This window comes from Pistacia vera, unplaced genomic scaffold (genome assembly GCF_008641045.1).
Source record: "Pistacia vera cultivar Batoury unplaced genomic scaffold, PisVer_v2 Contig93, whole genome shotgun sequence".
Classification (NCBI taxonomy): domain Eukaryota; kingdom Viridiplantae; phylum Streptophyta; class Magnoliopsida; order Sapindales; family Anacardiaceae; genus Pistacia; species Pistacia vera.
In genome coordinates, this window is record NW_022196812.1 from 1065508 (window position 1) to 1079870 (window position 14363).

A 14363-nucleotide genomic window follows, 5' to 3' on the forward strand; every position below is an offset into this window, starting at 1 on the left:
TTTAATCAAAATTCTGATTTCATGGTTAAAAGTAATAAAAAAACACTAACCGGAAAGGGTTGAGAGTCATTATCAGTACTATGGGCGGAAATTAAAACTTTATTGTCTTTAAAAATTATATAAATAGATAATGCATTCAAAGACTTAACACTTTTTATACTATTATTGTTACGATATCATGTTGGAAATTTTGTTGGCCATCGGATTTTGGCACTAGTGACCCGTTTCCGAGAGCCGATTCTAGCCATTGTGTCTATATTATTCAAGATAATATAAAAAAATTTAAAATAAATAAATTTTAGACCTCATTTAATATTTTATATAAGTTTATATTTACTGTGGAAAGGGTATATGAGGTAGTTTGATCAATGTGTTCTTTAAAATTTTCAGTATTTAAATTTAAGTTACAAAATTTTACTTTTTCTAACAAGTGATTTTATTTGAAAATAAGAGATAATTTGTTAAAAAAAAAAAAAAGAAGACTTAAACTATATATATTGAATGAAAAGTGAGAAAAACAAACAACCCCTTAGAATGTCAGCAATTTGTAGAGTCAATGAAACATATTGCATGATCAATTTCTTGAGATGGTTTTTCATTGATTTAGATGTTTTTTTGAACTAAACTTTTTCTATTGTTATTTCTTTTGATGGTAATTATATATTTTCTTATTTTAATCAAAGAAAATAATATATAATTAGTTATTTGATATCGATAAGCTAAAAAACCTTTCAAATAGGTGGACAAAAATATCCTTAGTTCTACTTTTACTTTTTATTTAAAACTATTAAATAAAGAAATTCTATAAAAAGATTTAATAGAATGATTCACAAGTTTAATTTTGAGAAAAATCTAAATTTTAGCAAACAAAAGTTTTTGAAACACTTATACAAGACTAAGGTGGTGTTTGGTAACGTGTCTGGTAACTATTTAATGTTGATTATTGAATAACTCTGAATGAATTAGATTGAATTAAATATTTATGATATATTTGTTTGTAATTTTTTAAAATCTGATCATAAGTATTAAGTTTTTGTTTTTACAAATTTTAATATTGTCTCTGAAAGGTCTAATACTTTAAGATTTTCTAGTTGACAAAATCCAATGGGATTGGACCTTCAAGATGATTCTTTGACATTATAATATCTATCAAAGATATAATTTATTTCCTGACCATTCAACAAGATGGTTATCACTTATACACAACACTTCCAAGGAGCAATTAGACAAACTATTTGGGATCCAATTGTAATATTGACAAGCTGGTGAGGTTGAAGTTATCTTAGAATATCTGACCTTGCAAACTATTATTTGACAATGCAAGGCGTTGTAATGAGATGCAACCCATGGCCATATGCTCAGGTATTCCTCCAGTCAACAAATTGTTGGACAAATCCAAATACATCAACCAATTCATGTCACCAACCGAAGAGGGAATACTACCATTCAAAGCATTTCTAGAAATGTTTAAAGTTTGTAGCATTGGTAGATAAGCTCCAAATTCCATTGGAATATGCCCATGGAAGGAATTGATGGATATATCTAATTCTTGCAAAGACATGTGAGGATGAATTGGTAATTGCAAAGGCCCTGAAAGAGAATTATTAACTAGATAAAGTGTTTCTAGCTTGGTATTGTTGTTTAACAACCAAACTGGAAACTTTCCCTTTGAATTAAAGTTAGAGAGATAAACCCATTGTAAGTCATGCTGACTATAGAGAAATCTGGGAAATGAACCACTATATCCACAATTGGATAACGAGATGCCATTTAATTGAAATTTTGGGGCCAGATATTGTGACTCAATTCCTGCATATATTTCATTACTCTCACCATAGAACATCTTAAGCTTTGAGTGGTTAAAAAATGGTTCAAAGGAAACAGGGATTTGAAAATGATTGTCTGAAAGGCTTAATTCTTGGATGGATGTCAGCACCTTAAGGGGAGATAAGGAGATATTTCCCGTAAAATTATTTGATGAGATATCAAGATATAGAAAGGAAGTCAAGTTTGCTAAAAACCAAGGCAAGGTACCCGTAAAATGATTTGATGAGATACCTAGGTGTTGAAGGGAAGTCAAGTTTGCAAGACAACAAGGCAAGGTACCCGTAAAATCATTGTATGAGATATCTAGATATTGAAGGGAAGTCAATAGTTTCCAAGACAACAAGGCAAGGTGCCCGTTAAACCATTGTCCATCATGTTTAAGTGCTGAAGATGAAGCATCTTACAAATTCTGAAATAAAAAATGTCCTTAATAGTTACTATATGAAGCACAAGGGTAATAATAGTCATGCAAATGTTACTTAATCAATATGCTTATAATTATGTAGTGCACAAATTTAATAAATATACTAGCTATGTGCGTATTTTTTATTTTTTCTTTTAATAGAATTATATACATAAATTATAAATTTACTGTAAGGAGAGAGAAAAGTTACTAACTTTGTCAAATAGAGTGTCGCTGATGTTGAGGTTACTGCTGAAATTTCAATAGATTGAAGAGAAGTATACCCTCGATCATTTGAAGAAATTTGTTGTTAAAAACAGTGTCGGAAATAGTTAAATTGTCAGATTCTTGAACGAAGGTAACTCTACAAAAGCACAAAAGTAATAAAAATTGTTCAATAATCTACACTAATTATTTATATTCTAAATTGAAAAAGAATATTCAATATGGTATAGAGGCTAAACTAGAAAAAAAAAAAATAGCAGGGTTAGATAAATCTTATAAAACTAATATGTATTTTCAAGGTTTTTAAAAGGCTTTTGACCATTTCATGTGAGTATTTAAAAATTGTAAGAGTCTTTGAGACATTGAGACTTTACGATCTTTTAAGTTGATCATAAATCCTAATATTTCTTAATTAGTTTGATTTTGTTGCTTTTACAAAAAGGTAATTTGGCTGCAATTTGCTCTGCAATTTCTTAAAAGGAGTCGTACTTTTATTTAGTCTCAAAAACAAACGCCTTTTTAGACTTTCTATGGGACCACTTTAATTCCCAAAAAGGATATTTCAACAAATTTACCCATGAATTTTGAGAACCAATTTCAATAAAATATTTTACTACATTTATATCCTTAATAAAATAGAATATGGGGCTAACCTTAAACAAAAAAAAAAAAAAAAAAAAAAAAAAAAAAAAAAAAAAAAAAAAAGGGGCTAAAAAGCATATCTTTATTACGTAATGCAGCACGACCAGTAATGACTTGAAAAAAAAAAATTCAACAAGGTTAAATAAAATCTTAAATACAAAAATAAAAGAAGATGAAATTTCATTAATAAAGAAAGAAGAAAAATAAAGTTGTTTTCAATTTAATAAGCGTTAAAACAATAAAATGTACGTTTAAAGAGAAAAAGGTTAGACTAAAAGATAACTTTAATTAATACATCGTTAGTGTTTCGAAAAATAAATGATCTATAAATCAATATTCAATTCATACAATTAATCAATTCTCATCAAATCCTTTAATAAAAAACAAAATTCAATTTTTTTTTCATTTTATTTTGTGGAAATTGTAAATAATATGGAATGAATCTTAAAAATTGTCTTTTGTCAATGAATGCATTAAACTAGAGTTTTAATTCCACTTTCAGTTTTCTTGATCATTACTTACAAATTATGCAAACTTTCAGGTGACGTAAATGCTCCAATGCTTCGAAGAAAGTTTATATGGAAAGTAGAACAATAGAAGCTGAAGGCTACTACTATGTTGAAAAGGTAGAATAAATTTTAGGAAAGTTATTATATAATTATGACAATAATTTAAAGGCAAAACAAATTAATGTACTTACTTTCAATATTATTGTAACTTACCGTCAGTAGTAACTGCTCCACTAAAGTTGTTATAATTGAATATAAGAGACTCTAGGGATGGGAATAAGCCCAATGTTTGTAAGAGACTGCTTCCACCACTAATACCGTATAGTCTAAGCGAAGTCAACTTCCTCAAATTTGTTTCACCTGTGTGTTTGTGAAAATATTCAAGCACAAATATTTTCAATGCTTTCCCATATTGAAAAACAAAGTTCTTTAAATTTATTTGATTTAATAATTAGAATAAAAATACCACTCTAAAATCTGAAATGTGCTCTTTAGAGAAATATAGTACATGTGTGCTATTGTGCGTCTATGTTGGTAAAGGATGAGAAATGTAAGTTTAAATATTATTAATCATATACCTTTGGAGAATACAATTTTTTTAATCTCATTTCCGCCTATGTACAACTCCTCTAAGTTGCTCAAGGAATCCAATTCTGGCAAGAGTTAAAACAGTGATTAAAACTAATAAAAAAGCATTTAAGAAGATTTTTAATTTCATTGAAGGCAATGACAAAGTCCTTTAATGATGAAAGACCAACTAGAGATATGATAAGATGCTATTAAAACATTTTTATCATCAATACTTAATTAACAACTTTCATTAAGTCAACATTAATTACTTCTAGATATCCATAGCCTTCAATATTGTCTTCCTAAATGAATATAAGTTTTATCCCTTTTTGAAAATCTCATTCTGCTCAACTACTCTACCTTCTTTGTGTTGGTCAAAGAGTTTAATTATACAGTCAGCTAAAACCATCAAAAAATGAAGAAGATGTTTGGATTGAGTAAACTGAAGTTTCCGAAAGAATCTTATTCAGAGCTCTTAATTTACTTGATTGCAATATCTCCAACTCTAGTTTGACAAAGCAAAGAGAGAGAGCCTTCTGTATAGAATAAATTGTTATACATTAGAGAAATTAAAGATGAGAAGCAAGCTTGCCTTGAAGATCAACAATGCCTTTTAATCCGATGTCACCCAGATATAGTACCTTTAATGATGAGAGAGTAGACACATATGATAATATGCTATTGTTGAACATGTTACCGCTTAAGCTTAGAAGCTCCAAGTTGCTCAACCTTGAAGCTGAAATTAGCAAATATAATAATAGTAATAATAATAATTGTACATAATTTTGTGTATCAATCTTAAATATAAAAGTGATAATAAAAGTTATGTCATATAAAAGAACATTACCATTAAAATGGTTCAGTTCTCTAAACTGATTATAATATAGACTTAAATTCTTGAGAGATGAATGTTGGCTCAAAGCTGATAAAACGTGGCTGTCATTGAACATATTGTAGCCAAGTTCGAGATCCACGAGATTAGTCAAGTGTGATAATCTTTCAAAACCTACAAAGCAACTCTTGTTAATAAAGACATGGAAGTAAAATTTCATAATTTAAAGTGAGGATGGAAAACCTTCATTCTCAACGCAACCGGCTATGAGATTTCCTCTTAAGTCAAGTGTCTCCAGTTCTCGGAAGGGAGAAAACAAAGAAACATTTAGATACCACTCTCCTAATTCTTGACTTCTTGTATAGTCAAGATCAAGAGAGATCACTCTACCCGTTATGCTATTGCAAATAACACTTTCCCAGACACAACAGTTTGAATTTCCATTTCCCTCAAACCAATTTTGAAGTTTGTAAGGATCATTGAAGAAATGTTTAAGTTGCAAGAGAGCAGATCTCTCTTGCTTCAAACACCCTTCAATCCTCCATCCTTGTAAAGAAATAAATATCAAAATCAACATCAACCACATCCTCACACATTTAAACCCCATCTCTCAATAACACACTAATTGCTCTGCTTCTGTGACTACTAAGAGATTAGCTTTGTGCTATTTATAATATTATTGGATCTCAATATTGTATAGACTAAAAACATAGAAGTATTACCTTTTTGGTCAACAACTTCATTTGCTGTAGGACATAGAAGAGGCCAATAAGGGCAAAATTAATGCTGGTCCCCATTATTGTGGAAGGAAAATTCCCATTGACTGCAACTAGCTTGGAAAAATCAAATTACGCGGTTTGAGACTGCTTCCTCTACCATAACTAATAACTTCATTTGCTGTAGGACATAGCAGAGGTCAATAAGGGCAAAATTAATGCTAGCCCCCACTGTTGTGGAAGGAAAATTCCCATTGACTGCAACTAGCTTGGAAAAATCAAATTATGCAGTTTGAGACTGCTTCCTCTACCATAACTAATTTAATTAAGTAATATTATATTGTTAAATAAATTATATAAAACATTTTATTTTTATATTGTCATATAGTGTGTTGTTCAATGAATCAATTTCTTTATACTTAATAATTTTAATTTATATACATCCAGATAGTATATATGAGAAGGTATAGGCGCATAACCACTTTTTAAATGAAGTTAATTATTAATCACTTTTGAAGATAAATTACAAAAACAACACTTGGTAATATTTTTTATGAGTCAAGGTCAACCAAAGTAACAAGTTTCTTAGAATCTCTCTATACATTATTGCTAGAAATCTTTTTCTAACCAATTGTTTTCTTCAATTATAATTGATAAACAATTCAATTTAGGTTTTTAATCCTATTACATTGGACAGATTAGTGTTCATGAGATCATTCGCTCCTTTTTTCCAAAGATTTATTATAAGTTTATATCCTTGTTTCCATTGTGTATGAAGTAAGCTCAAATTATCTTATCCTCTCTTACTTAATTTTATTGCTTTTTGTTCTTGTTGGTATTGGCTCTAACAATTTTCAATTTCTAAATGGTTTTTCATTCTTGTAGGACCAAGTTGTGGAAAAAATGTTAAGTTGTGGAAAAATCAATTGTCATAGGTCATAACATCTATTTCACAAAGACTTACTCAAATATCATGACTTTTGAAACTTAATGCAATTTCCATATTGATTTTCCAATGAGGCAAGAAGTCTACCCAAAATTTATTTAATGTAGGGCTAGGTTGTGGAAGAAAGGTTGGAAAACCCAATTATCACGGCTCAAAGACATCAATTTCATGAAAGCAAATCCAACATAAAAATAGACTTTGACATAATCGTTTATCTTATTTTAATTATTAAAACTATGTAATTCATTATAGATATTACTCATGTATATGCACATGATGAATAATATGGTTTTATATTTGATCAATTGTTAAACAATTAACATTTATTATATCATTTATACAAATAAAGCTTATTATATCTATAATTTATAAAAAAAGATCCAAGTAAAAGAATATATTGACAAGACTCGTCACAACCTTCTCTATCTCATAGAATCTGAGCGTTTCTATAAGACTTAAGAGACCAAGACGAGTCGTGTATGAGTATCGAAAAACTAATCTCTTTTTGAACTTTCATAGATTTCGTTAGCTTCAAATCCTTTTTTTTTTTTAAAACAAAATGGTACACATCATAAATTCTGAATCTTAAAATCGTAAAACCAATCGTCACAACTCATAAACATCTATTTCATGAAGACTGACTCAAACATCCTAACTCCTTAAACTTAATGCAATTTCCATACTTGATTTTCCAATGGGACAAGAAGTCTACCCAAAATTTATTTAATATAGGGCCAAGTTGTGGAAGAAATGTTGGAAAAACCAATTATCACGGCTCAAAGACATCAATTTCATGAATGAAAATTCAAGATAAGAATAGGCCTTAACATAATCATCTTATCTTATTTTAATTATTAAAACTATGTAATTCAATATAGATTTTACTTATATATATGCACATGATGAATAATATGATTTTATATTTGTTCAATTGTTAAACAATTAACATTTATTATATGATTTATATAAATAAAGCTTATTATATCTATAATTTATAAAAATGCTCCAAGTAAAAGAGTATATTGACAAGACTCGTCCCAACCTTCTCTATCTCATAGAATCTGGGCGTTCCTATAAAACTCAAGAAACCAAGATGAGTCGTGTATGAGTATCGAAAAACTAATCTCTTTTTGAACTTTCATAAATTTCCTTAGTTTCAAATCTTTTTTTTTTTTTTAAAAAACAAAATAGTACACATCATAAATTCTGAATCTTAAAATCGTAAAACCAATTGTCACGGCTCATAAACATCTATTTCATGAAGGCTGACTCAAACATCCTAACTCCTTAAACTTAATGCAATTTCTATACTTGATTTTCCAATGGGGCAAGAAGTCTACCCAAAATTTATTTAATGTAGGGCCAAGTTGTAGAAGAAATGTTGGAAAAACCAATCATCACGGCTCAAAGATATCAATTTCATGAAAGAAAAACCAACATAAGAATAGGCTTTGACATAATCATTTTATCTGATTTTAATTATTAAAACTATGTAATTCAATATAGATATTACTCATATATATGCACATGCTGAATTATATGGTTTTATATTTGTTCAATTGTTAAACAGTTTACATTTATTATATTATCTATATAAATAAAGCCTATTATATCTATAATTTATAAAAATGCTCCAAGTAAAAGAATATATTGACAAGACTCGTCCCAATATTCTCTATCTCATAGAATATGGGCGTTCCTATAAGACTTAAGAGACCAAGACGAGTCATGTATAAGTATCGAAAAACTAATCTCTTTTTGAACTTTCATAAATTTCCTTAGTTTCAAATTCTTTTTTTTTTTTTAAATAAAATGGTACACATTTTAAATTCTGAATCTTAAAATCGTAAAACCAATTGTCACAGCTCATAAACATCTATTTCATGAAGACTGGCTCAAACATCCTAACTCCTTAAACTTAATGCAATTTTCATACTTGATTTTCCAATGGGCCAAGAAGTCTACCCAAAATTTATTTAATGTAGGGCCAAGTTGTGGAAGAAATGATGGAAAACCCAATTATCACGGCACAAGAATAGGCTTTGACATAATCATTTTGTCTTTTTTTTTTTTTTTTTATAATTATTAAAACTATGTAATTCAATATAGGTATTACTCATATTTATGCACATGATGAATAATATGGGGTTATATATTCTTTCAAGTGTTAAACAATTAACATTTATTATATCATTTATATAAAATAAGCTTATTATATCTATAATTTATAAAAATGCTCCAAGTAAAAGAATATATTGACAGGACTTGTCCCAACCTTCTTTATCTTATAGAATTTGGGCATTCCTATAAGACTCAAGAGACCAAGACGAGTCGTGTATGAGTATTGAAAAACTAATCTCTTTTTGAACTTTCATAAATTTCCTTAGTACCAAATCTTTTTTCTAAAAACAAAATGGTGCATATTATAAATTCCGAATCTTAAAATCTGAAAACCAATTGTCACGACTCATAAACATCTATTTCATGAAGACTAACTCAGACATCCTAACTCCTGAAACTTAATGCAATTTCCATACTTGATTTTCCAATGGAGCAAGAAATACCTACCCAAAAGTTATTTAATGCAAGGCCAAGTCGTGGAAGAAATGTTGGAAAAACCAATTATCACGACTCAAAGACATCAATTTCACAAAAGCAAATCCAATACAAGAATAGGCTTTGACATAATCATTTTGTCTTTTTTCAATTATTAAAACTATGTAATTCAATATAGATATTACTCATATTTATGCACATGATGAATAATATGGTTTTATATTTGTTCAAGTATTAAACAATTAACATTTATTATATCATTTATATAAATAAAGCTTATTATATCTATAATTTTTAAAAACAGTCCAAGTAAGAGAATATATTGACAGGACCCGTCCTAGCCTTCTCTATCCCATAGGATTCGAGCATTCCTATAAGACTTAAGAGACCAAGATGAGTCATGTATGAGTATCGAAAATCTAATCCATTTTCTAAAGACAAAATGGTGCATATCATAAATTATGAATCTTAAAATCATAAATATTGCTTTTAGGCCCTATAAACAAAATAATATGGAAACTATGGGTAATGAACCCTCAAGTAGTGAAAGACAAAATATGCGACATAACACACAAATGGACTGATGTCGCATAGGCCCAACCTCGATGGAAAGTCATTGCTCTAGACAATCCCTGTGGTCAATGGGAGGGGGGAATTTTAAAAGGGTGAGTTAAAGATACTCAGTGTGTGGATGATTTTGTAAAACAGTTTTCAAAAAATCATAAAGTATGAAAATAAGTACTTATAAACTGTTTACTTTATTAGTTCATTTCTGTTACAGTAAAATTGATAACTGATAAATGATAAATGATTTGATACCGTAAACTAATAACTATTCTAATATTGTAAAGCTGAGAACTAATGTGATTCTATAAAACTAATAATTGATACTAAGGTTCTCACTACAACTAGTACCCATGGGAATATCTGTCATACTAGGTGGGCAGCTCACACACAGGCAGAGTAGGGAAAAATATGTCATACTTGGAAAGCTCTAACATCACACAGGCAGAGCAACTAAATATGTCATACTTGGCAGGAAGCTCATCGCTCAGATGGAGCAACTAAACTTGTTGTACGCATGCGTACAACCGATATTTGAGATCTATAACTCTGTATCTGAAAATCTCCAAATTTGATCTCTAAAGGTGGTAAACTACTGTAAATCTTATATTTAGTCTAATACATTATTTTCTTCAAAATGTAGGCCTTTATAATTATTACAACATTATAATAATAATTTATGATATACAATAAGGGGGCTAAAATGTAAATAAAGAACATGAGATTACTTTTAAATTAACTGCACTAAGGACTCAAATAAAACTTTACACTTAATTATTAAATACAAATTGCAAATCATGAACAGGGGATGGGCATGGGTCAAGGCAAGGTCGGGGACCTCCTTCAATCCCATTAATGCAGAGCTAATGGCCAAACCCATTACAATAAATTAAGCCATGCAAGAGATGATTTTATTTTTGTATATCATCGTCCTTCAAATGCTTATTGTTCCAGTCATTATCATGCGGTATAATCACATGATACTGCCGTTTTGACACAATATGATTACTCCAACCTAACCACAATGAAACTTCAAATTCTCAATCAAACCAAAACAACAACAAATTGAACACAAAATGGAGCCTAGCCAGTCTAATAAAAAATTACAACAGTAGGGCATTTAAGAGTATTTACATCCAACACTAAAACCCACAACCTAAAACAACAAAAACTAAGCCTAAAATCTCAAAATTAACCAAAAAAAAAAACCAGTTAGAAAATGAATCCAAATATTAAAAGTAATAACAAAACAAATGAAAAGAAGTTCAACCCACTTAGTAAATTCAAGAACAAAAACAACAGAGGGCTAATCGGTGTGTTTGCAATGATCACACAACGGTTGAGAAGACTGCACTTCAATGTCTTCAATGGTGCAAAGAAGGATAACAACATTGGCAGACTCGCAAACAAGAAGTGTACACCAAACGGGCATGCCTTTAACACTATAGTCTTCAAGCTCACCACATTGTCTCAGAAAGAGACAAATATTATCATGAAAAGGACTGGTGGGAGTAATAGGGCAACTTGAGTTGCCAAAAGTATGGAACTCGAACAATTATGGGGTCTTGTTTCTCTTTTTGCAAGATTAAAGAATCGAGATAGACATTTTTGAACCTAGTGAAGCTTTAGTGTTTGATTTTTGAAAGTGTTTTTGTTTTGTTTAACTAATTTCGTTGGGGATGTTAGGGTTTTCAAAAGTTTATTATAGATGAATAATGTTATACATACAAACAAATCCTACAAAGATCTGTGTACAAATTGATGTGACAAAAAATAATTGAAAAAGTGAATATGATGATTTTAACTTTTTGTATTTACTCTTCCACTCATTTTCTGCCACATCAGTTTATATATAAATTTTTGTAAGATTTTTTTTGTACATCTAACATTATTGTATTACAGAGTGTGGTTACTAGTTAGTCGTTAGGTTCCTTCTTACCATTTTGAGTTGTCGTAAGGCAGTAAGGTAGTAATACTAGATCAACTAACACTCTCACAAACACTCTTATATCGATTAACATGACAATTGATGTAGATGATGCTAATTTTAGTAACTAGTAAATATAAATGTAAATAAAAATCAATTAACTTATAACATTACTAGGAAATAAAAAAAGAATCATGCTACAATATTTGGAAAAAGGTAATACTACACTGATAAACAAATGTCACAAACTTTATGTTACAAACATGATGTGATAACTGATAATTAGTCTCTGGTGAATTCATCAAAAAAACCAATTATCAACTGTCATGTCGGATTTGTGAGAGAAAGTTTATGAGATTCGTTTATCAATCTATCTTTGTTGTTTGGGAAAATATACATCATTTTGTCGTTTCTTTGCCTGATCTCTGGCTAAGAGATTTGGCGAAGAAATATGGTCCTCTCATGTACACACAGCTCGGCCAAATTTTTCACCATTGTCTCTTCACCTGAAGCTGCTTATGAAGTAAAGAAAACTCATGATCTTTGCTTTGCTCAAAGGCCTTTGGCCTAACTGAATCACTGTATAAATAATTTGTCTTATAAATCATGAAATTGAGAAAAACAAATTTTTTTTTAATTATCCATATGTGGGTAACCTAGATGGTTAGGATGAATTAAGGATAGTGTGGATAGACACATAAACTCATATTCGATCCCTCATCTGAGCATCCGCGATTTAAGTGAGAGATCATGATAATAGGTTGTTGCACTAGTCACTCTAAAGAATGATTAGTTTAAGTGAAGACCGTGACGTGGATTATTGTGCTAATCTCCCTTGGAAATGATTAGTGTAAGTGAGAAATGCGCATAAGGTGACGTGGATTATTGTGCTAGTCTCCCTTGGAAATGATTAATGTAAGTGGGAAATGCGCATAAGTTGTCTGGACACCTTGGTTACAAAAGAAATATATTTTTAAATTTTATAAATTAATAATTTGATTTGCTACAATAAAAGTAAAATAAAAATATGAATAAAATATTTTGATAATTTAATAAAACATTAGATTTTTTACCGAACCTTGTATATAAGAATGACCACGGAGACCAAAATGTATTTAACTTGGTTTTGTCTAACAAAACAAAATGGCACGGGCGTTATTCATTGAGAATCCGAAGTCATTTTGTTTTGTCAGAAGTTGTCCACAGATAACAAAAACCTTGGCTTCCAACATACACATCCAACGTTTTATCCAACAAAATAATGGCGGTGCTAGTTCGTTTTTCATGCTTCTTTACACGGCCAAGCTGCCTCCCATCTCCACCGTCTGATCATTTCTCCGACAAACCCCACGTGGCCGGTTAGTTATTCTTTTACACGCCATAAATTTTGCAGCTTTTCGTTCATGCTAGTAACTTTAGCAGTTCAGTGAAGCTTCAAGCTTTGTTTGTTAACTTGAACTGGTTGTAATCTGTGTGTTGATCTGACTGCTGTTAGTTTGGATGAATTCTTGCATATTCTTTTTGGGTTTTTTGTGTTTAGTAAATGGGAATGGAAAATGAAGTTGATTTGGGATTGCTACTGTAGAAAGCTCAATTGGGTTAGTGTTATTTGTTGTTTTGTTTTGTTTGTTCGTCGTAAGATTTGATAAATCAATTGTCATAGGTCATAACATCTATCACAAAGACTTATCAAATATCATGACTTTTGAAACTTTGCAATTTCCATATTGATTTTCAATGAGGCAAGAAGTCTACCCAATTATTTATGTAGGGAGGTTGTGGAAGAAGGTTGGAAACCCAATTATCACGGTCAAAGACATCAATTCATGAAAGCAAATCCAACATAAGAATAGACTTTGACATAATCTTATCTTATTTAATTATTAAAACAGTAATTCAATATAGATATTACTCAATAAGCACATGATGAATAATATGGTTTATATTGATCAATTGTTAACAATTAACATTTATTTAATCATATACAAATAAAGCTATATATCTATAATTTATAAAAATGCTCAAGTGAAAGAATATATTAATAAACTCGTCCCAACCTTCTCTATCCATAGAATCTGAGCGTTTCTATAAGACTTAAGAGACCAAGACGAGTCGTGTATGAGTATCGAAAAACTAATCTCTTTTTGAACTTCATAGATTTCGTTAGCTTCAAATCCTTTTTTTTTTAAAACAAAATGGTACACATCATAAATTGAATTAAAACTGTAAAACCAATCGTCACAACTCATAAACATCTATTTCATGAGACTGACTCAAACATTCTAACCTCCTAAACTAATGCAATTTCCATATTGATTTTCCAATGGGCAAGAAGTTACCAAAATTATAATATAGGGCAAGTTGTGGAAGAAATGTTGGAAAAAACAATTATCCGGCTCAAGACATCAATTTCATGAATGAAAATTCAAGATAAGAATAGGCTAACATAATCATCTATCTTTTTTAATTATTAAAACTATGTAATTCAATAGATTTTACTTATATATATGCACATGATGAATAATGATTTTTATATTTGTTCAATTGTTAAACATATAACATTTATTATATGATTATATAATAAATAATGCTATAAATCTATAATTATAAAAATGCTCCAAGTAAAAGAGTATATTGACAAGACTC

At 29.7% G+C, this 14363-nt stretch overlaps 1 protein-coding gene, 1 long non-coding RNA gene and 1 pseudogene across 3 annotated transcripts in view; 1 reads left to right on the forward strand and 2 right to left on the reverse strand.

Moving 5' to 3' along the window:
- Nucleotides 1-1025: 1025 nt before the first annotated feature.
- On the reverse strand, nucleotides 1026-2524 carry LOC116120333 (annotated as a pseudogene).
- LOC116120253 (receptor-like protein 9a) lies at nucleotides 2484-5635 on the reverse strand. 2 transcript variants are annotated; one of them, XM_031406203.1, is made up of 6 exons: nucleotides 5252-5635; nucleotides 5024-5182; nucleotides 4769-4912; nucleotides 4185-4259; nucleotides 3820-3966; nucleotides 2484-2594 (listed from the first exon to the last, which is right to left on the reverse strand). In XM_031406203.1, the coding sequence occupies exons 1-6, from the start codon at nucleotides 5613-5615 to the stop codon at nucleotides 2563-2565; spliced, it is 921 nt and encodes a 306-aa protein (XP_031262063.1). In that variant the 5' UTR covers nucleotides 5616-5635; the 3' UTR covers nucleotides 2484-2562. The 2 variants fall into 2 exon arrangements, with proteins under 2 accessions (XP_031262063.1, XP_031262064.1); XM_031406204.1 differs by lacking the exon at nucleotides 4185-4259.
- Nucleotides 5636-12857: 7222 nt separating this feature from the next.
- Nucleotides 12858-14363, forward strand: part of LOC116120255 — a 28854-nt gene continuing 27348 nt past the window's right edge. Inside the window, exon 1 of the long non-coding RNA XR_004126519.1 lies at nucleotides 12858-13075. This is a non-coding gene — a long non-coding RNA (uncharacterized LOC116120255). The remainder of the gene's footprint in view (nucleotides 13076-14363) is intronic.